We start from the raw sequence: 21,663 nt of genomic DNA on the forward strand, positions 1-21,663 counted from the left end.
GTACTGACAACATCCTCGTAAATCTACTCTACACCCTTTTAAAGTTAACAACATCTTTCCATTGTTGCATCCTTTGGCACAGTGGTCAAAACTGAACACAATGCTCCAAACACAACTGTAAAATAAAATCCCAACCTATACTCAATACACTGACTAATGAGGACCAACGTACCTAAAGATTTCTTCACCACGCTATCTACCTATGACACCACTTTCAGGGAACTATGCATATGCGCTCCTAGATCCCTCTGCTCTACAACACTCCCCAGTGCCCTGCCATTCACCGTGAAGATCTGCCCTGACTTGACTTCCCAAAATCCAACACCTCACAGTTATCTGCATCAAACTCCATTAACCATTCCTCAGCCCACTCGCCCGCCCAGTTAATCAAGATCCTGCCGTCATTTTTGATAACCATCTTGGCTATCTATGATGTCACCGACTCTAGTGCCATTTGCAAACTTACTAATTGTGACTTGTACTTTCTCATCCAAATTATTGCTATCAACCACAAACAGCAATGAACAGAGATCCCCGAGGCACACATTAGTCACAGGCCTCCAGTTGGAAAAACAACCTTCCACCATCACCCTCTACTTCCTTCCATTCCTTGCAGTCAGTTAGGTCTTCCTGAATCCCATGTGATTTAACCTCCCAGAACTTCTCAAATGCTTTGCCTCAGTCCATATAGACAATGTCTACAGCTTTGCCCTCATCGACCCCTTGTTCCTTTTGTGCTGAATTCTAAACTGCAGTCTGCAGACATTACTCTTTTGAGCTACTTTATAGGGCTTCTGTTTGGAACTAACACTATTCTCAGTTTAATGCTTGAAGAAGGGTCCCGACCCGAAACGTCATCTATCCATTTTCTCCAGAGATGCTGCCTGATCCGCTGAGTTGCTCCAGTATTTTGTGACTGTTCTCAGTTTTGTTTGATGGTCATTGTTGGGTTGCTTTTCCTTCTGTGTTTTTACACCAGAAAGAAATACACAACTGCAGAGGTTGGCCCATCTGTATTAATACATTTATCGGCAGTTAGTCGATAGTCCTATGTGTCAGAGGTGACAGATAGACATGATCGAAGGATACAAAATTATGAGAATATAGATAGGGTAGACAGTCAGCACCTATTTCCAAGTATGATAATAGATGATGTTTCAGGTCGAGACCCTTCTTCAGACTGGGTCTCAACCCGAAACGTCATCTATGCCTTTTCTCCAGAGATGCTGCCTGACCCACTGAGTTACTCCAGCATTTTGTGTCTATCTTCCATAACAACTGTGTCCACTTCAAATAAAATAATTACAGAAAGCATTGAAAGTTTCAAATAAATGCCACCTTTTATTCTCTTCTTATTTCTTGTTGCTCCGAGTTCATTAATACCCAATGCGATGTTGGGCTTGAGAGAGAGGGAGGGGTGGGTACCTCTGGTAACAGATGTCACAGAGTCATATGGGATTCATCAGTGCTGGAGAAGAGAGGGCGGACCGCTATTTCATGTGCAATCAATAGTCCGTAAAATTCAAGCCGTTCGTCTAGTAATGTCTGAAAAGGGAAACAAGTTAATTATTAATTGTCTCAGGACCATTATCTATTTCCCTTTCCAATTACTCAAAATATTTTTGGAATACAGAGCACAAATCAAGCATTTGCCCTGGATGGAGTGGCTCTGAATGCTTTTCTGACAACGAGCATTTCAGGCATGCCAAGTTACAGAATCAGCAAAGTAAATCAAAAGAATTGGCAGAGTTCAAAGGACTGACAACTCGAAAACAGTGTGAATGTAACCTCATGCACAGGCAAGACAATGCACCCAGGGTGGTGTAACTGAAGCTGAGGACGTTACTGACGCTGGAGACATTTGAGACTGCAGATGCTGGAATCCTGAGCTGGATACAAACTGCTGGAGATGTCACTGACAATTCCCCTCCACAGATGCTGCCTGGCCTGCTGAGTTCCTCCAGCACTTTGTTTGTAACTTAGAATGTAGGTGAAACATGGAGAGAGGAATGTCTCAGAGGATAGAAACAACAAGCTGGAGTAACTCTGCAGGACAGGCAGCATCTCTGGAGAAAAGGAATGTCTGAGTCTGAGAGGATATGGTTCACTCTCCAGACGATCTGGACACATCCTCTACACTTCCAATTCATCCCACCTTTCCCCCCCGCTCAGTCATTCCACCAGCCTTTCCCCCTCTCAGGTTGTTCCACTGGAGTAAATGAAAACAATTTTCCCGTGTTCAGGACTCTTTTCTCCAGCTGTTGCTCACAGCACCATCCAGGTCTGAGTCTGAATCCTGCAGGTTTTGCAACTAACGGAGAGTTGGAATACAGCACTGTTGATTCCTTAACCTGAAGAGGGTGCAGAAAAGATTTACAAGAGATATTGCCAGGTCTCGAGGGCCTGAGCTACAGGGAGAGGTTGAGCAGCCAAGACTTTATTCATTGGATTGCATGGGGACAAGAACGGAACTCACTATCAAAACATGGAGGGGACAGTGACACAATTTTTTGGCGGCCGCGCGCACACACACACGCGCGCGAGGCTTCGGAGGCTCAATCCAGCGCTAAATGCAGCTCAATCGAAGCCTCGCCGGGTTAACTACAGCCCTCTCACCGGGTTAACTACAGCACTGCCTGGACTGATGGGATACTAGCGCTGCTTCTCCGCGCTGGTTTAGCGGCAGGGGAAAGAGGGGGATATTACTTGGAATTGGGCAATTCAATGTTCATACCATTGGGTTGTAGGCTACCCATGCTGACTATGAGGTGCTGTTCCTCCAGTGTAGGTGTGTGGTCTCACTCCAGCAATGAGGGAGGCCCAGGCCAAAAAGGTCGGTCTGGGAATGGGAGTGTGCTCCACCAGTACTCTGGTCTGCAGCCTCTGCACCTTTTGTTTCTTGTGTTAATATCAATCAAACCTACTGCCTTTTCCCCACCAAAGCCTGATCCTCTGCAGCTCCCCATCAACTCCATCGACATTTTACAATGCCTTGGGAAAGCAGCCAACATAATAGCATAACAATCAAGGACCATTTTCACCCCAGTCATTCCCTCTTCTCCCCTCTAGGCAGAGGGGACAACAGCCTGTAAGCAGGCACCACCAGATTCAGGAATAACATCTCACACCACTGTTATCAGACTATTGAACAGTCCTCCCATAAACCATGGTGTGGTCATGATCTTCCAACCTATGTCATGTGAACCGTACACTTTTTCTCTGTAACTGTAATGCTGCAATGCTGTCACATTATATTCGACACTCAGGTGTTTTTCTCCTTCCTCTACCTGTTGTACTCATGCATGGTTTGATTGCACTTGTGCATGGTATGATTTGACTGGACAACACGCAAATGAAAGCCTTTTGATGTATCCCATGACAACAATAAATCAATACCAATATCAATAATGATAAATCTGTTTGTATTGCTGGCATTTAATATCGCCAGAGCCAAATGAAATGTGTCGTGGACTTAGCATCATTTAATTCTTACCTTGAATGCTTTAAGAGTATCATCATCGGTGATCTCTCTGTTAGGTTGTTCAACGCCAGGTGCACTGTAGATAACTTGCACAATTCTACTGATGAATCTTTCCAGCTGCAAGGAAGCATATTCCTAAATGTACATTTATATAGCACTTTTATAGATTGTTGAAAAACGTCCCAAAGTGTTTCACAGGAGCATTACCAGACAACAGTCAACACAAGAAATGACAGTCGCCGGCAGTTGCCTAAAAAATCGCCGTGGGACAGGCCCATAAAGATGATTTTACGATCTTCCCATCTACATCTGTAGTTTTGTTTATTGGTTATTAGGTGTAATAATATTTTCTGTACTCTTTTCTCTGTTGCCCTACTTGTGCATAGTATGACTGGCTGGATACATTCTTCCCTGCATCTTTATACAGGTGACAATAAGTCAAGCTTATTGCCATATGTTAGTAAGTTAGTTAGTTCTGTTTATTGTCACGTGTACAGTGCGGACAAGGGCAACGAAAATCTTGCTTACAGCAGCATCACAGGCACATAGTGTAGGCAATCGCTGCCTTAAAAAGGCTGCCAGCATAATCAGAAACCCACACCACCCTGGCCACACCCTGCCATCGGGAAGAAGTTACAGGAGCCTGAAAACTGTAATGTCCAGGTTCAGGAACAGCTTCTTCCCTACAGCCATCAGGCTATTAAACACTTCAACCTCAAATAACCTCTGAACTACAAAGACTATTATTGTATTATTGCACTGTTGTTTGTTCTATAATTTTGTGAGTATGTGTATATTTACACGCACTGAACTTTCTTTTTCCTTCGTGTTTATTATGTTGCTTACAGTGTAATATGTTTACATATTCTGTTGTGCTGCTGCAAGTAAGAATTTCATTGTTCTATCTGTGACATATGACAATAAAACACTCTTGACTCTCTTGACTCAATGCACAGAAACATGAATTGTACGTAAACTGCATATAATTTCAATAATACATCAATAGCATTGGGTCTGTAAGGGGAGCATGCACGTACCCTGGTGTTGGTTGCTTGCAGGGTCACTTGATGCTCCTGGAGGTTGCGTTGGAGGTTACGGTTCTCTGTCTTGACGGTGTTGTACTCATCCTGTAGCTGCCTGGTCCTTGCCTCTTCCACAGTGGAGCGAAGCTGTAGGTTTCCCGTCTGCTCCCTCAGCTTCACCACTGCCTCCGTTTGCTCCGTTGACCCTGCCTCCAGTTTGACCACCAGCTACGGGTAAGTCAGAAGTTAACTTTTAAAATGATGGAGGTGTCTCTTGCCCATGTCGGCTGTCCATCCCACGTACCACAACTAGGGACTCTCACCCAGTCACTGTTTACAACCAAGGCAATAGTTGTGGTTTCGATGTGATGGAAGCCCCTCTCTCTTGGTACTTCCTGATCACCTTTGAAAAGTTCTGCCCAGATCCCTCAGCAACGACTTGGATAACTAAAGAATTGACAAAAACACCCAGCATGGATAGGATAGGTTCCTGGCAACAACTCCACAGACTCCTGGGAATCTCTGGCTCAACACCACTCAGAGTGGACGAGCATTGATCCATGGGGCCGTTAGTAAATAAAATTATGTGAAGCAGGCAGTCTGAAAATTGTTTCCCAGGATGAAAATGTCAAAGACTAGAAGACATAGCTTTAAGGTGCGAGGGCAAGGTTTAAAGGGAGGCAAGTTTTTTTTTAAGCATTGGTTGGTGTTTGCGGGAACACAATGCCAGGGGTGGTGGTGGAAGCAGATACAACCGTGGCATTGAAGAGGCTTTTAAATGGGCTCATGGATATGCTGGAACGGAAGGATGTGGTGCACGTGCAGGCAGAAGGGATTGATTTAACGTGATGATAGTCGTCACCGACACTGTGGGCCAAAGGGCCTATTCCTGTGCTGTACCGTTTTATTTCTATGTTTTATGTTCTATAATTGGATGGATTTCTGCTGCCTTGGGCTTCAGTCTGGTAAATATATCCAGCATCAAATAACAAAGTGGTTGAGGTCATGCGGAGCAGTAACCTGGTGGCTCTACCCTCGGGGTTAATCGACATCACAAACACGGGCTTGGACCCTGGACTCTACCAGGCAATTCCCAATCCCAGCCGTCCCTGGGGTTGGCCATTCCTGCACTGAGCTCCCAAGTCAACGAGTAATCGTCGGAGTGACCATCACTGTGCAGCCGTAATCACCGATAGCACTGGACTTCAGGAGCTGTGGATATTGTTGGTGTTCCCCACAAGACTGTGAGGGAGTGAAAGGTTTGCAGGAGCTTACCTCCCTGAGCCTGACGTTTTCATTCTGCAGGTCTGTCACCACCCTAAGCTGATTATTTGCCTCCCGCAGACTGGAAAACTGTATGTGGGTTAAAAACGTATTCACTGTTGAAGATCAAATCCCAAACATTTGAATGATTAAAAGATACATCTTGAGAAACTGGCCCTTCGGCCCGCCGAGTCCACACTAAGCACTCATTCACACTAGTTCAATGTTACCCCACTTTCTCATCCACTCCCCAGGGGCAATTTATAGAGAGCCAATTAACCTACAAACCTACAAGTCTTTGCGATGTGTGAGGAAACCCAAGCACCCAAAGGAAACTCACACGATCACAGGGAAAACATGCAAATTCCACACAGGTCAGGATCGATCTGACGCTCTAAGGCAGCAACTTTATCAGCTGCATCACTGTGCCGCTCAAAATTTCAATCGCTCAGATAATTTGTAAATATATTCAGAGAGTCATAAAGTTTTACAGCTTTTGATCTACTTAATTATTATCCCTGCTTATACTCTTCCCATTTGCCTGCATGGGGTTTGTATCCCTCTATGCCTTTCCTAGCCAAGGACTTGTCCATATGCATTTTAAATGTTGTGATTGTATCCTCCTCCACCACCTACTGTGGCAGATTGTTCCAAGTAACCACCACCTTCTGTGTGAAAAACTTGCCTCTTAGAACTACTTTAACCTTCTCCCCTCTCACCTTTAACTCTGCTCTCCACTTCTAGGCCCCTAATGACTGTGACTTTCTACCCAATCTTATACCCTCATTTTTTAACAAACCTCTATAAGATCATCCGTCAGCCTCCTACAGTGGAAATAAACGCAGCCTATCCAATCTCTCCTTTCAGATAAAGCCCTCAATTCTAGGAAATATCCTGGTGAATCACTTCTGCACTGGGGTGGGAGATTGCAACCTTCACGTGGTCCACCCTGTTTCGACTAATGCAATCAACCCGACGTGTACAAACAAATAGATGGAGTGTTTTGGTGTCTACAACTTTAGGCTGTGCATGCCATACGCAAGAAGAAGACTTCTGCACTGTTACCACAAACTGCCTGTAGTGTAGTGACCAGAACTGTACAAACATTCAGATTGCAGCCTGACCAATGTTTTGTATAGCTGCAACATGACATGCCAACTCCTATACTCAAAGGGGGGGGGGGGGGGGGGGGGGGGGGGTGGGGGGAAGGGTGGAAAGAGAGTATTGATCTTGGGGGAGGTTGTGGGTGGTGAGGTTGAGGATGGGATGTTAGGAGGTTGTTCTATCACAAGTTTGTCGACATGATGCCTGGCTTGTTGGCAGCATGAGAACTTAGCACCAGGAGTGACATTCCCCACCTTGCTGGACATGTCCTGTAGCTGAGAACATCTCTCCCTCAGCTCCTTCTGCAGCCTTGCCACTGTCGCCTCTGTGTTCTTCAGCTTATCTTCAGCTAGTGACATTTTTCTGTTCAGCATTATGACTGTCCCTGCAACAAAGTTGCATTTCATTAAAATTGTTCCGATAACACCTTCATCAGCCTGTGGTAGAAGGAGCCGATGGCATCGCGCTGGGCCAGGCTGCTCCTGCTCCACCGTGCTCCCAGAACGCTGGGCCTTAAAGTGGGAAAATAGGAAATTACATCTTGCCTTTGGCCAAGAACAGACATTTCAGAGTCTTGGAAGTGACAAGATGACGCTGGAACATGGCGACTCCCTGTGTGCCGCAAAGTGCAAAGTGCTTCATGGTATCTCTGTACACGTGATAATAATAAACTAATTAATTCTTTTAGAGGCAGACACACACAGAAATAAGAGACATATCAAACTCTGATTCAGAAGTCAATTGACTTCAAATTTCAGGAGATTAACATGCATATTTAATACATCGTTAATTTTGAATGCATATGAGGAATTCCAACCACTCAATTACCCAGCTGATCTATCAAATCTACTAAATGGGTAACTTCTTTCCCATTTATAAGTTCTGGGCCTTTCACTGCGTGTTTCTTGGACTCTGTGTTCTTTGTGTGGATGACATCTCCTCTGTGCAGAAATGTCCCAAGAGGACATAACACTTCAGCACATCAACACTTCAGGCACATGTACATCAATCATTCAAGACCAGCCAGACACGTCATCAATATCATAGGATCTGCCGTGATCTGATAAGCTGCATCCGAGGCTGCAGGTTACTCCAGTCTGAATCCAACATGTTAAAGACACAAAATAATTAGAAAACGCTGGGAACACTCAACAGGTCAGACAACAGCTGGAAGATGCTGAGCCAGAGGTCAGGATGCGCTTCACATCTGATCCCTCACCTTCATTTAAATTGGGTCATAACTTTAATTAAATGGGGAGTAAAGCATTATTATTTATTTCAATATATATTTATATTTTAATTAATGAATAGAACTTTTGCATGCTTAATATTTGCAATTTTAATATTTTTGGTTCGTCATAAAGTCATACAGCACAGAAGCAGACCCTTCAGCCCAACTCGTCCATGCTGACAAAGGTACCCCATCTAAGGTCCCATTGCCCACATTTGGCTCAAATACCTCTAAACCTTTCCTATTCTGGTCCAAATTGCTTTTAAATGCTGTTATTGCTTCAAGTGTTTAATTGCCTCCAACTGTCTCTGATCATCAGTGATGGTTGGGGACAGTGAGATGGTCTGTGACAATTCGAGCCCTTACATGGTCGATCAGATGGAGTTTGACCATCAGATGGTCCCCGGCCACTGGGTCCATCGATTAGCTACACTGGCCTCTGGCAGTGTTTAACAGCAAGCGGCAGGATGCTGCTGCTGCAAAAGCCCAGTTAGTTTACAGTTTAGTTTAGTTTATTGTCACCTATACTGAGGTACAGTGAAAAGCTTTATCCAGTCAGCGGAAAGACAATACATGATTACAATCGAGCCATTTATTGTGTATAGATACATGATAATGGAATAACATTTAGTGCAATGTCAAGCCAACAAAGTCCGATTAAGGATAGTCCGAGGTCATTCATGAGGCAGATAGTAGTTCAGGACTGCTCTCTAGTTGTGGTAGAATGATTCAATTGCCTGATAATAGCTGGGAAGAAATGGTCCCAGAATCTGGAGGTGTGCGTTTTCATACTTCTATACCTTTTGCCTGATGGGAGAGGGGGAGAAGAGGGAGTGGTCCTTGATTGTGCTGCTGGCCTCGCCGAAGCAGCGGGAGGTATAAATGGAGTGAATGGAAGGGAGGTTGGTTTGTGTGATGGTCTGGGCTGCGTCCACAATTCTCTGCAATTTCATGCGGTCTTGGTTGGAGCTATTTCTAAACCACACTGTGATGCATCCTGATAAAATGGTTTCTATGGTGCACCTGTGGAAGTTGGCGAGAGTTATAGGGGACATGCCGAACTTCCCCTATGGATGTTGGATGTTGGTATTGGTTTATTTTGTCCCATGTACAGAGATACAATAAAAAACTTTATCCAATCAATTCATACCAAACATAGAACGTAGCATAGTGCGGTACAGAAAAAGGACCTTAAGCTCATAATGTCCGTGTTAAACAAGATACCGAGTTAAACTCATCTTTTCTGCCTGCATCTGATCCATATCACTTCATTCCCTGCATATCCTTGTGCCTATCTAAAAGCTTCTTAAATGCCAATATTGTATCTGCCTCTATCCCTGGTAGCATGTTTCAGGAACCCACCACCCTTTGTGTAAAAAGCTTGCCCTGCACATTTCCTTTAAAGTTTGTTCCTCTCACCTTAAAGCTATGCCCTTTGGTCTTTGACATTTCTACCCTGGGAGAAAGGTTCTGTCTATCTCATAATTTTATATATTTCTATCAATTAATGTGCTTTATTAATTAATGTATAAATTAGAGTGTTTTATTGTCATATGTACCAAATCGATACAATTATATTCTTACTATAATGGATATGCAGGGAATGGAGGGATATGGATGACGTGCACGCAGATAATATTTGGTCTTGGCATCGTGTTTGGCACGGACATTGTGGGCCAAAGGACCTATTCCTGTGCTGTACTGTTCTATGTTTTATATTCCATCAGGTCTCCCCTCAACTTCCTGCATTCCAGAGAAATCAATTCAAATCTGTCAACCATTCCTTGTAGCCAATACCCTTTGATCCAAGCAGAACAATGACTACAATCAAGCCGCACACAAATATAACAGGTAGTGCAAAGAAAAATCCCCAGAGCGCAGAATACAGTGTTACAGCATTATAATGTTACAGATGCAGAGAAATTGCGGTACATGAATGTGTGCAAGGACCGCAATGAGGTGGGCTGGGCGACCGGGACTGCACTCTATGGGAGGACCATATCGTGGTTTGATGATAGTTGTTGATGTTGGGAGGGTGTGGGCTGGTTGCACAGGTTGGAATCATTGCGGCCTCTTTTTGTCTCTCCACGGATGCTGCCTGACCTGCCTTATACTTGCTGTACTCCCCATCCCGTTACCTGTCGACATGTTGTAGTTCTCTTCCAGTTCTGTCACTGCCTTCTCCAGCTCCTCATTCCTAATCTGCAGCATCTCCACCTTCCCATCATCTGTTGGGAGGGACAACAACTCCTCATCTGCCCATTTTTCCGAGCTGGGGGATTTGGTTGGCTCAGACGAGATGTGCACTTGGGACTCTGTATAATCAACCACATCTTCTCCAACACTCGATGCTCTTTCTTCGTCTTGAATGTTTTCCTCACTTGCGTTCCCCTCTGGTGGTGTGGCAGGCTAAGGAGATTAACAAGTAATGTTATATCAGTATATTTGTATGGGACATTACTTCCTGGACTTTAGGACATTATCCAGTACATGCGGGAAGGATGGAGAGGCTTTGGAGAGGGAGCAGAAGAGGTTTTCCAAAATGCTAATGTAAGCTATAGAAGTGGAGAGAAATACAACTTTTAAAATTCATTTGGACAGATATATGGATGCAAAGGGTTTAGAGGGATATGGGCTAAATGCAGGCAAATGTGACAGGTTAGCATGGACAAGGTGGACCAAAGGACCTGTTTCCATGTTGAATAGCTCTGTGACTAGTTACGTGGCTATTAAACTTTCCGTGACATGCTGAGTCCGACGGTGGTAATGTCCATGTTAGAGCTGTGAAACCTTCTCCTTCTTGGTCTGCTGTAGACAGGACCCCAACCATCTCCTTGCCTCCCGATGTGACCAGTGCCCTTCACCCTTCCACCTCACCAGCCCCAGCCTCTGCCTGATCAGCTGTTAATTCCCACAAGTTCCCACATGTACCCATTCTCACCTCACCTTCCCCACCCCCGTGGGAGGGGGTTGAGGAGGACAGCTGCAGACCAGGGATGACCCTGCCTCGTCATACCAGACACTGCCTACCTCGACGACTGCTTCAAATTCCTGCTGCCTCCCCGAGTCTTCATCCTTCACCACGTCCAGGATGGCGATGCTGACGTCATCTCTCAGAAGTCTGATTTGCAATCCCAGTTGCCAAATCTGGTCCCTTAAATCAGCGATGATCAGGTCTTTCTGTTTACTCTCACCTTTAATCTCGTTCAGTACGTCCAACTCCGACTGCCTGTGCATGTGCTCATGCATCGAATGTACCTCGAATAATTAAGATAAGAGTGAGATGGAAGAAATTGTGGAGCAGGAAACATTTGAGGACACTCGGATTTGGCATTGTTTATAGCCTAGGGATACAAGAGACTGAAGGAGCGTCATGTTCTTTTGTTGTAACATGGCCAGCTCACAGGCAGGTCTATGTCTTTCTTTTGTCTGGTGTGATTATGCTACCCCCCCCCCCCCCCCCCCCCCCCCCCCCCCCCCCCCGGTGTCTGTAACCTTCAACCACCCACACCCTCAACCCCATCCAAGTCCAACTGTTTAACTCCACTTACACATGCCCCCCCCCCCCCCCCCCAACCCTGTTAGTTCCCCTTAGAATCTTATATATTTCATTGAGATCACACCTCATTCTTCCAGACGCCACCTGAGTATGGGGCCCAAAGTGCACAACCTTTAACCCTAGGAAGCAATCCAGTGAGCCTTCCTGCACTACCTGCATACATTAAAACGTCACTTCTTTTATACTCCACACAACTTATAAAGAAGGCCAATATTCCATTAGCCTGTCTAATTCCGTGCTGTATCTGCTTGCTCACTTTCATACATAAGGGCCCTGATCCCTTTTATCTTGATATTTTGTAATTGTTTTAAATAATGATTAAAAAAAAATTTCTTCCTTCCAAAGTGGACACCCTCACATATCCCCACATTATACCCCTTTGCCACCATCTCAAAAATCAACCGCTAGAGGTCTACGGCAGCCTGGGGCTTTTCTGGACCGGGCAATGCTCATAAGAACTAGAGTGCAGACTGGAGTCTGAAAATGGTGCCAAATATGCCGACTTTTGCTTCGGTAAGGCATTACTCTATTGGACTGTTTGTAAGAAAAAAATGTCACTTTGCATTTGGACCTGGGACCATAAAGAACAATTGAACCATTGAAGAGTCAAGAATGTTTAATTATTATATGTACTGGCAATGAAACAATGACATTTGTACTTGTTGCAGCTTCACAGGCCGATTAATGCAATAAATAGCACACAAATTAATACATAATCATCAACAACATTAAATTAATACCATAATTAAACCATAATACTAAGTAACCATAATAATGTAAAACTGATTTCTATAGTGTCACCCTGGACACAATCCACAGACAATCTTGTTGGTGAGGTTGATATTAGAGTTGTTTAGCGTTCAAGAGTTTCATGGTTGCTCAAAGAAGCTTTTTTTTGCATATGGTGGTCATGGTTTGCTTGCCCATCCATGTTCCTCAGTAGGCACAGTACAATCTGATGACCCACCTATCCGTGCACCATTGACCACATGACACACTGTCTCTTCACCCAACTTATTCATGTAAGTTATTCATATAAAAGCAGATTACTTGTAGTTAATCAAGGGGAAGACAGTTTGTTCGGGGCTGGATGTCAGATTGACCTGGTGACTATACTCGTCCAATGGGAAGGGGGATGGGATGGTGAAGAGGAGTTGGTGGGACAGAGGAGATGGCAAGAAGAAAGAGGAAGCAGGGAAGAACTCGACCTGGAAAGGAGATGGGAGAGGCACAAGAGGAAAAGAGGTGGGGAGGGGGGTGGGAAGTTAAGTTAGAGAGAAGGAGTGCAGCAGTGAGGGTTGAGGAGAAAGAGAGGACGAGTGAAGAGGAGGTGAGGAGGGAGGTAATGTGAGAGAGGAGCATCAAAACAGGGGTTATTAAACAAAAAAGAATTATTGGGTACCTGCAGAATTTTCTGTTAAATGAAGAACATGGTTGAACATAAACACGCCCTTAGGCCCATAATGTCCCTGTTGAATATGATGCCAAGCTAACCTAATCTCTTCTGCTTGCACGATCCACATCCATTCATATGCCTACGTAAAAGCTTCTTAAATTCACTACTTGTATCTGCCTCCACCACCATACCTGGCAGCACATGCCAGGCACTTATGCTATCTATGCCTCTCATAATTTTATATGCTTCTGTCAGGTCTCCCTTCATCCTCCAATGCTCCAGAGAAAATAACCCAGGTTTGTCCATCCTCCCCTAAAGACAATGCCCTCTAATCCAGGCAGAATCCTGGTAAACGTCTTCTGCACCCTCTCAAACCCTCCGCATCTTTCCTAAAATTGGACCACCAGAATGCTCGTTGCTTTCAGTCATTAACGATAATCGGGCATGGTAGCAGATACTAAGGAGAGGTTTTTACAGAATTCTGGACTATTTAATCTAATTTAAAGTCCACCGTTGCCATGGAGGAATTTGAAGCCAGAACTTGAATTGTAAATCGAAGTCACTAAGTCACTTGAATGGTAATTTAAACGCTTCACTGTGAATTGAATTTATGTCTGTAGCTGTGCAGGTTGAAGTGGTGAAGTTTTATGCTGCATTCAGCAGACATTGTGAACCATTTTATTTTTGGTCATTCATTGAATATTATGTCTCACCTGTGAATTGTAAATGTCGGCAATAGCTGATTGATTGAGCTGTATTGATAAATGCTCAATCTCGTTCTGCAGCGTTTCAATCTGAAGATCCTTTCTTGCAGACTCAGCTTCGATGTCCGCGATATGCTCGGACTGCTCCTCCAACAGAAATGCACACTTCTCCTGTGATCCCCAAAACAAAACCAGATCAAGTTCTGGGTGAGGGGTAAACTATTTCATCGTTACTTCATTCACTGTAACTACAGGAGGTTTAAAACTAGATAACAAACTAAAGCATCAACTTCAACTCTATTAATTATTAAAAATTGCAAATAATTAATTGGGGGATCAGCATACCCACAACGGAGATGTGTAACATGTCCAACCTGTCCTTGACTTGAGTTTGTGCCAAGTGTCTGACTGGAAATTTATTACCACTGCATTTGTATGGTTAATGTTCCCAGATAGTTTATAAAATTGCAGTTTATTTTCATAGAACAGTATAGCCCAGGAAAAGGCCCTTCGGCCCACGGTGTCTGTGCTGAACCTGATGCCAAGTTAAACTTACCACCCTCTGCTTGCACATGATCCATATCCCTCTATTCCCCGTAATGTCCATGTGCTTATCTAATAGCCTCTTAAATACCGCTATTGTAACTGCCTTCACCGCCGCACCTGGATGGTGTTCTAGACACCCACTATCCTTTGTGCATAAAACAGGAACCCCCTCCCTCCTCCCCCCTCCCCCCACAGTGGGACACTCCACACAGGCAGTGCCTGAGATCAGGAATCCAGCTGACCTTGCAGTCTGACCCTCTTGTTCCTGCATTCACACCGGAATCGTGTCACGTACAATTATGACATAAGAACCTTGGACAGGTACATGGATAGGAAAGGTTTTGGGGTATATGGGCCAGGTGCAGGCAAGCTTGGTTAGGCAACTCGTTCAGCATGGACAAGTTGGGCCGAAGGACCTGTTTCCATGCTGTATAGCTCTGTGATTGTAAGACTTGCCGGTAATTCCTCAACATGAGATGCCTACAACTTTATCAGCATGAACATGATCCCTTTTGTCCAAGGATATAAATTCTAGCACTACATTCCCAAATGTGCCTTGTTTTTGGCCCTTGGTAACTTTGGATCCAATGTAACAAGTTCCTCAATCTTATTGAGATTTAACTAAAGGCTGTGATTACCTTTTCATGCATCATGGAAATGTGCAAAGGAAGATTCTCTTTGGAAATTCCCTGGAAATTTTCATTGCTCCAGTCTGTTTGTATCGAGTTTGGGATCGCTGAGTAACCCACGCGGGACAGTATAGTTAAATCTGTGGCTGCGGACAACATGACTGTTGTAGAAGAGAAAACACATTAAATAATTAATTGGAACATATTGCTGTTTCTAAAAATTATCCCGTACAGTTGGAGGTTCTTGGGATTTTGCACAGTTCATTTTGAACAAGACAAACAGTAGCTCCAGCACCATTTTTGTTTCAGTTTGAGGAGTTCCGATGTTAGACCTTCTAATTCTTACCTTTCACCCAGGATGGCATGGGCGGAATTCATATTCAGAACATTGAACCTTGTGTCCCGACACTTCACATCACTTTGCATCATTAATCACAAGGTTCTCTCACATTGGAACTCTCTCGTTCTTTGGCTTTAATTTCAAACGCCTCTCCCGTGGACTACAGCTAAAACATCTCCACATTAAAGGCCGTCTATTCTTCAATAACGGGGTTTGCCTGCCAAGTTTGGTTTCCAGTTGAGCCAGGCCAGCTCTGTTCTTTGCCCATTTAAATTGGCCCATCTCCAACTTACTGTGTTTTTTCCCCATAGAGTGGTCTATCTCCTTTTCTATAGCTGTTCTAAACAATAGCATGATCCATATTCAGTAAATGTTCCCCCACTGGCACTTGCTTCACCTTTCCTGGATCATTTTCTAGAACTAAATTCAATAATGGCACCTTCAAAGGAGCAGAACCACTCAGATCAGGAAACTCCTCCCCCCCCCCACCACCTCATGTTATTGCTATTCCAGTCTGTATATATATGGTGTAAATTTAGCCTATGTATTATTCACATCTCTGCAACTTTCCTGAAAATTTGCTACTCCGTTTCCTTCCCACTAATCGTCAGTCTACCAAAAATTCATAATCAAGCTTCAACATTCTTTCTTCCAAGCAGATAGATTGTCCTTGATCATTCGAGGACACAATCCCTCTTCAGCATTCTATTCAAGCTGCTTCATGAGAAGAATTTATCAAAAGAGACAAAATAATTTATCGAAAGCGACATAAGAGATTCAGATTCATATTATTCAGATCCAGATGAGTGTATTGTCATTTTCACCAGGGTGCAGTTAAATTACTTGTTCACATGAAGCTCACAAAGGTATACACAGTAATGTTAAATACAATTGATGATACAAATTAATGATAAATAATTCTGAAAGTGCAAGAAAATTCTGAAGTGCAATCAAACATAGAACAATGCAGCACAGGTATGGTCAATCTATACAATGTCTGTACCGAAAATGATGCTGTTAAACTTATCTCCTTTGCCTGCTCATGATTCATATCCGTCCATTACCTTCATATCCTTGTGCCTATCAAAAAGTATCTTAAACACCACTATCGTAACTGCCCCCACCAACAGTCTAGGCACCCATCACCCTTTGTGTTAAACCTTGCTCTGGACATCTCCTTTAAACTTTCCCCTTCCCACCTTAAACCTATAGTCTTTTACTTTTCCCCAATGGAAAAAGGGCTCTGATTGTCTACCCTGTCTATACCTGCAATGGGGTGATCAAGACTGGACACAATACTACAAATGTGGCCTAACCAAAGTCACAGAATAACCAAAAGAGGTAGAGTTAAGAGTAAGAGTATGTGGTAGCATCACCAGGAAGGAATCATGAGAGAGGTGATTGGTTTAGAGTTTGATAGCAGTGGGGAAGAAGCTATTCTTAATTCTGGACATCCAGGCTTTCAAGTTCCTGTATCGTCATCGTAAACATCATAAATATAATTCTAGGATTCACAATTTGCTTTATTCCAATTACACTATATAATGTGCAGCAAAACATAGAATGTTGGAGTAACTCAGTGGGTCAGGCAGCATCAGTTTTCAGTCTGAAGAAATGTCCGACCCAAAACGTCACCTATCCATTTCATCCATAGATGCTGCCCGACCATTGAGTTCCTCCAGCACTTTGTGTTTTGCTCAAGATTCCGGCGTTTGCAGTTCCTTGTGTCGACACCATATAATATGATCTGTAAACTTCTCTGTACTCTGACATAAGGATGTACCATGAGCTCTCAGTATCAGGTTTGAACTCTTGCCTGGGATGCAATGTTCAGACTGGTCACTCTATCCTCAGTCTGATTGCGGCTTCTTGCTTCTTACCAACTTGTGACAACTGTTTTTGGCACTGTTGGTCAAATTTAGATTGACGTCCCCACAAATCTCGTTCTTTGGATAATGACTGCAAGCAAAGACATCGATCACATGCATCTGAACTGAGGAAGATTTTCTATTCAGAGTTGAAAGATTGAGGCAATGTCCTGGTCCACCAATATATTCCCTCTACCTCTCACATAACAGGGTGACATTTCGTAACCATGACTGACAGGTGTGCACTTTGCATTGGCATTGATAATATCATTTCAAGCGAAAAATCTCCCGAACTCTTACCAGCGGGCATACCACCCTTCGTAGGAGGGTTTAGCATCATCCTTTTACCCTGAAAAAAACAGAGCATTCTCAGTGTGATCAACTGAAATCAATTCCCATTCCAACTTGCCCACTAGACTGAAGAAAAATATGAAGAACTATACTGCCACGTGGCCACTGGACCTGAATCGTGGAAATCCATGATCCAATAGCACCATGGGAGCACCTTCACCAGAAAGACTACCCCCCCCCCCCCCCCCCCCCCCCCCCCCCCCCCTTCTCCTGGACACTAAGGGACAGTCAGTGATGGCCCTGTAGATTATGCCCACATAGTGAGAAAAAACATTGATATCTTTCCACCAACTAACAGCCAACTAATAGAGAAAGTATCAATCTTAGTTGCCTGGATTTATCAATGATCATTTGACTGGAATTTTGGTGAACTTGACTTGTTATGGTGAAAACAAATAACCAGTCCCCGCATTCGAGGAATTTTGATGCTATAAATAAGTAGGAAATAAGAAGGCATTGTCTCAAGGAGCATAGAAACATGGTTAATGGATGCACAGAGCATAGAACAGAGCAGCACATGAACAGGCCATTCAGCGCACGGTATCTGCACCAGCCATAATGTCCAATGAAACGAATCCCATCTGCTGTGTCCATAGTCTATAACCCTTCCGTTCCCTGCCCATTCTGATCCTTTTCACTAAGCCAATTATGTATCCAATTGGTTACCTTATCCTGGATAACACTTGATCTAACCTGACATGTGGGACCTTATCAAAGGCCTCACTAAAGTCCAAGGAGACAACTTCTACTGCCCTGCCTTTGTCAGTTCTCTTCAAGCTAATTTGTGAGATGCGGTTTCCGTGCATAAAGCCATGCTGACTATTCCTAACAAGTCCTCATCTTGGGGTGGTGATGGTGGATGAAGATAAGATAGTGCATTTTAGACACTTCTGGATAGACACTTGGATATGTAGACAATGGAGGGATATGGATTATGTGCAGACATTTAAAAGTTGGCATTATGTTCAGCACACACATTGTGGGTCAACGGGCCTGTTCTTGTGCTGTCCATGTTCTATGCAACCATTTTCATGCACTCTCCAATAAATATATTACGTTATTCATTAACAGTTGGTAATTAAGAGTCAACCACATCGCCATGGTCACATACAGGCTAGACCTGGTGAGATATAAGTTTCCTTCCCCGAAGTACCTTTGTGAACCAGTTGGGTCATTTAATTATTATCCTGCCATTGCATTGGTCACTCCACTTTTTATATTTCAAATTTATATATTCAAATTTTAAATAGCCTTTTTTGCCAAGTGGGACTTGACCTTATTGCTCTGAATCAGTGGCCTGGGACTCTGGCTGCTGGTCCAGTTACAAGGTTACTGATTGCTTTAACTAGTGAACGAACAATGGATGCTGTTTACCTGAGGGAAAATGCCATAAGGAGAAAAAGACAATATGATTATTGGAGTGTCATGGGCAAAATGCAGGCAAGTCGGACGTGGAGATGAGCATTTTGGTTGACATGGATAAGTTGGGCCGAAGGATCTGTTTCCATTCTGTATGACTCATGGTAGGCTTACCTTCCTTACAGAAATTGGATCTTCAAGTTTCTTGGTGCCTTTACGAATGGCCTTAATCTGCAACACATCACATTTCTTCACAGTGGTCTTTTCTGGTGGGTGTTCCCTTTTTTGGAGCTCCAAAAATCCCTTCATCTTCGCAAGGATCAGCAGTCTTTTCTTCCCCAGCTGCAGAGTAATTTACCCCGAAACAATGATGAACCTACAAAAAAGTCAGCAGACCCTCAATGATTCAATGATACTTAATTGCCACATGTACCTAGGCACAGTGAAATGCTTTGTTTTTCATACAACCCAGTAAAATTGTGCAGCAGACCTCACCTAAGTAGTACACAAGAGTTGCCACATTTCTGGTGCCGACAAAGTTAGAAAAAGTTAATCGAACAGTTTTATCTTTGCTCACAGCGGTGAACCGGGCCTTCCGTTCAACGTGGCAGCAGGCGGCCACCCGCCAGGTATTACCATCATTGGGAAATGCTCATTTCTGAGCTGGAAAATTGTAGATTCAAATAATTCCTTGGAGGCTTGGGCACTGGTGCAGTACCAAGCAAATGTTGCTTTGTCAGAAGCGGTCTTTAGAGAGGTGAGAAACAAGTATGGATGGGGCACCCCAGTATGTATTGAAGGTGTGGGTTTGTGAACATTAGAAGTGCACTTCACATGCCCTTCCAATAGTGGTCATTCCTGCACATACTCTTCTATCTTCTGAATGAGACAATAGACTTACCCTCTTTCCAGTCAACTAGTGTAGAAGAGAGACAAAGGGAACTGCAGATGCTGGAATCCTGAGTGAAAGAAAAACACATTGCAGAACAAACACGCTGGGTCAAACAGCATCCGTGGGGTAGAAAAGGAATGGTTGACGTTTCGGATCAACACTGTGTATCAGGCTGGAAAATCATGCAAGGTCTTGACCCACTGAGTTCCTCCAGCAGTTTGCTTTTTCTCTCAAGTGGTGTAGAGGATGCATGGTACTACAATGAGGAACATCGGGGGAGCTCTCCCAGAAAATGGACAATCACCAGTATTTTTTAAAACAATGGAGATGATATGACCATGGTTCATTCTTGTGTGGGTTTTGCCATGTTCAATCTTGCAGCTGCCCTTCCTACACCACCAATAACAGTTCAGAAATACTTATTTGGCCACAGAATGCTTTCACATAAGAAAAATGTAGAACTATAACAAAGAAGTACATGGGAGGTTGTGTCTTATACATCTGATTGAGTTTTTAGAAGAAGGTTGATGAGGCAAGGCCATTGACGTCATCTATAGATTTCAGCAAGGTCTTTGGTAAGGTTCTGCATGGCAGGCTGTGCTGGAAGGTTAGATTGCAGTAAATCTAGGGAGAGCTAGCAAACAGGTACAGAATTGGGTTGATAGAAAGAATGAAAGGGTGGTGGTGGAATGTTGTTTTTCAGACTGGAGAACTCTGACTAGTGGTGTGACTCATGGATCGGTGTTGGGCACATTGCTGTTTGTGATTTATATCAACAATGTGGATGAGAATGCACAAGGCATAATTGGTAAGTTTGCAGATGACACTCTGAAGTAGTTGGTATTGCAGACAGTGAAGATGGTTATCAAAAATTAACAATTTTCAATCAAGATCTAGATCCATTGAGTAAGTGGGCTGTGGAATGGCTAATGGCGTTTAATACAGATAAGTGGAAGTAGTTGCACTTTCAGAATTCAGAGCAGGATGGGACTTTCAAAATAAACAGCAGGGCCCAAGGGAGTGTTGTAGAGCAGAGTGGTCTAGGTTTTTGGTGCATTGGCTTTCATCAGTCAGGGAATTGAGCATAGAAGTTAGGATTTTATGTTGATTATACAACATAAGGGAGAATAAGAAGGGATGAGACTTAAGACTTTTGCCTTCCATTACAGTGAGGAGGTGCCTGGTGAACTCACTGTGGTGGATGTTAATTTGTGTTTAATGTGTGTTTTTGTCATTTTTACTATATGTAGGACTGCAAGGGAACAAAATTTCGTTCAGACCACAAGGTCTGAATGACAATAAAGGCTACTTTACTTTAGTTTACTTTATATTGGTGAAGGTAGACAAAACTGCTGGAGAAACTCAGCGTGTGAGGCAGCATCTATGGAGTGAAGGATGCTGCTGTAGCGACACCTGGTGGTGGCTCTGTGTAATCGAACCCTTGCGATTGGCTGGAGAAGTCAAATGAGCGCGGGTGTTTATGCACGGGCTTTTTGATGTAACGGGTCATTCTAGCGCCACGTGTGTAGAACCAACATCATTGTATTTGGCTGTCTTTAGCTACTCGGGTAACTTCTTTATTTTCATTTCCGAAATAAAGAATTTTTGCATACCCACTGTCTCGACTCGCCTAACTGGTAACCTCGACGCATCCAACTGCATTTTTGGCTTCAACATGCAAGCCGCAGCCATCCCCGACGCCCAGCAAAACGCTGTGGGCCTCAAGCTGCCCGTGTTCTGGGCAGAGCAGCCACAGGAGGTCTGGTTTGCACACATAGAGGCTCAGTTCCACCTGCGGAACATCGTAGTCGACTACTAAGCATTTCCACGTGGTCGGGGCTCTCAACCAGGAGACGGCCTCGCGGTTACTGCCGTACTTACAGAACCCACCGGCGCTCGCGAAGTACGACGGCCTCAA

At 43.9% G+C, this 21,663-nt stretch overlaps 1 protein-coding gene across 1 annotated transcript; it reads right to left on the minus strand.

The window, feature by feature from the left end:
- Positions 1 to 1,317: 1,317 nt before the first annotated feature.
- On the minus strand, positions 1,318 to 19,812 carry ccdc27 (coiled-coil domain containing 27). The gene is made up of 12 exons (XM_033048000.1): positions 19,349 to 19,812; positions 19,028 to 19,229; positions 17,444 to 17,492; positions 14,945 to 15,096; positions 13,770 to 13,931; positions 11,132 to 11,359; positions 10,240 to 10,510; positions 7,125 to 7,255; positions 5,779 to 5,856; positions 4,519 to 4,731; positions 3,494 to 3,598; positions 1,318 to 1,545 (listed from the first exon to the last, which is right to left on the minus strand). Exons 2-12 carry the CDS (start codon positions 19,160 to 19,162, stop codon positions 1,441 to 1,443), a joined length of 1,629 nt encoding a protein of 542 aa, XP_032903891.1. The 5' UTR covers positions 19,163 to 19,229; positions 19,349 to 19,812; the 3' UTR covers positions 1,318 to 1,440.
- Positions 19,813 to 21,663: the final 1,851 nt, after the last annotated feature.

The sequence above is a fragment of the Amblyraja radiata genome, chromosome 31 (genome assembly GCF_010909765.2).
Source record: "Amblyraja radiata isolate CabotCenter1 chromosome 31, sAmbRad1.1.pri, whole genome shotgun sequence".
Taxonomy (NCBI): Eukaryota; Metazoa; Chordata; class Chondrichthyes; order Rajiformes; family Rajidae; genus Amblyraja; species Amblyraja radiata.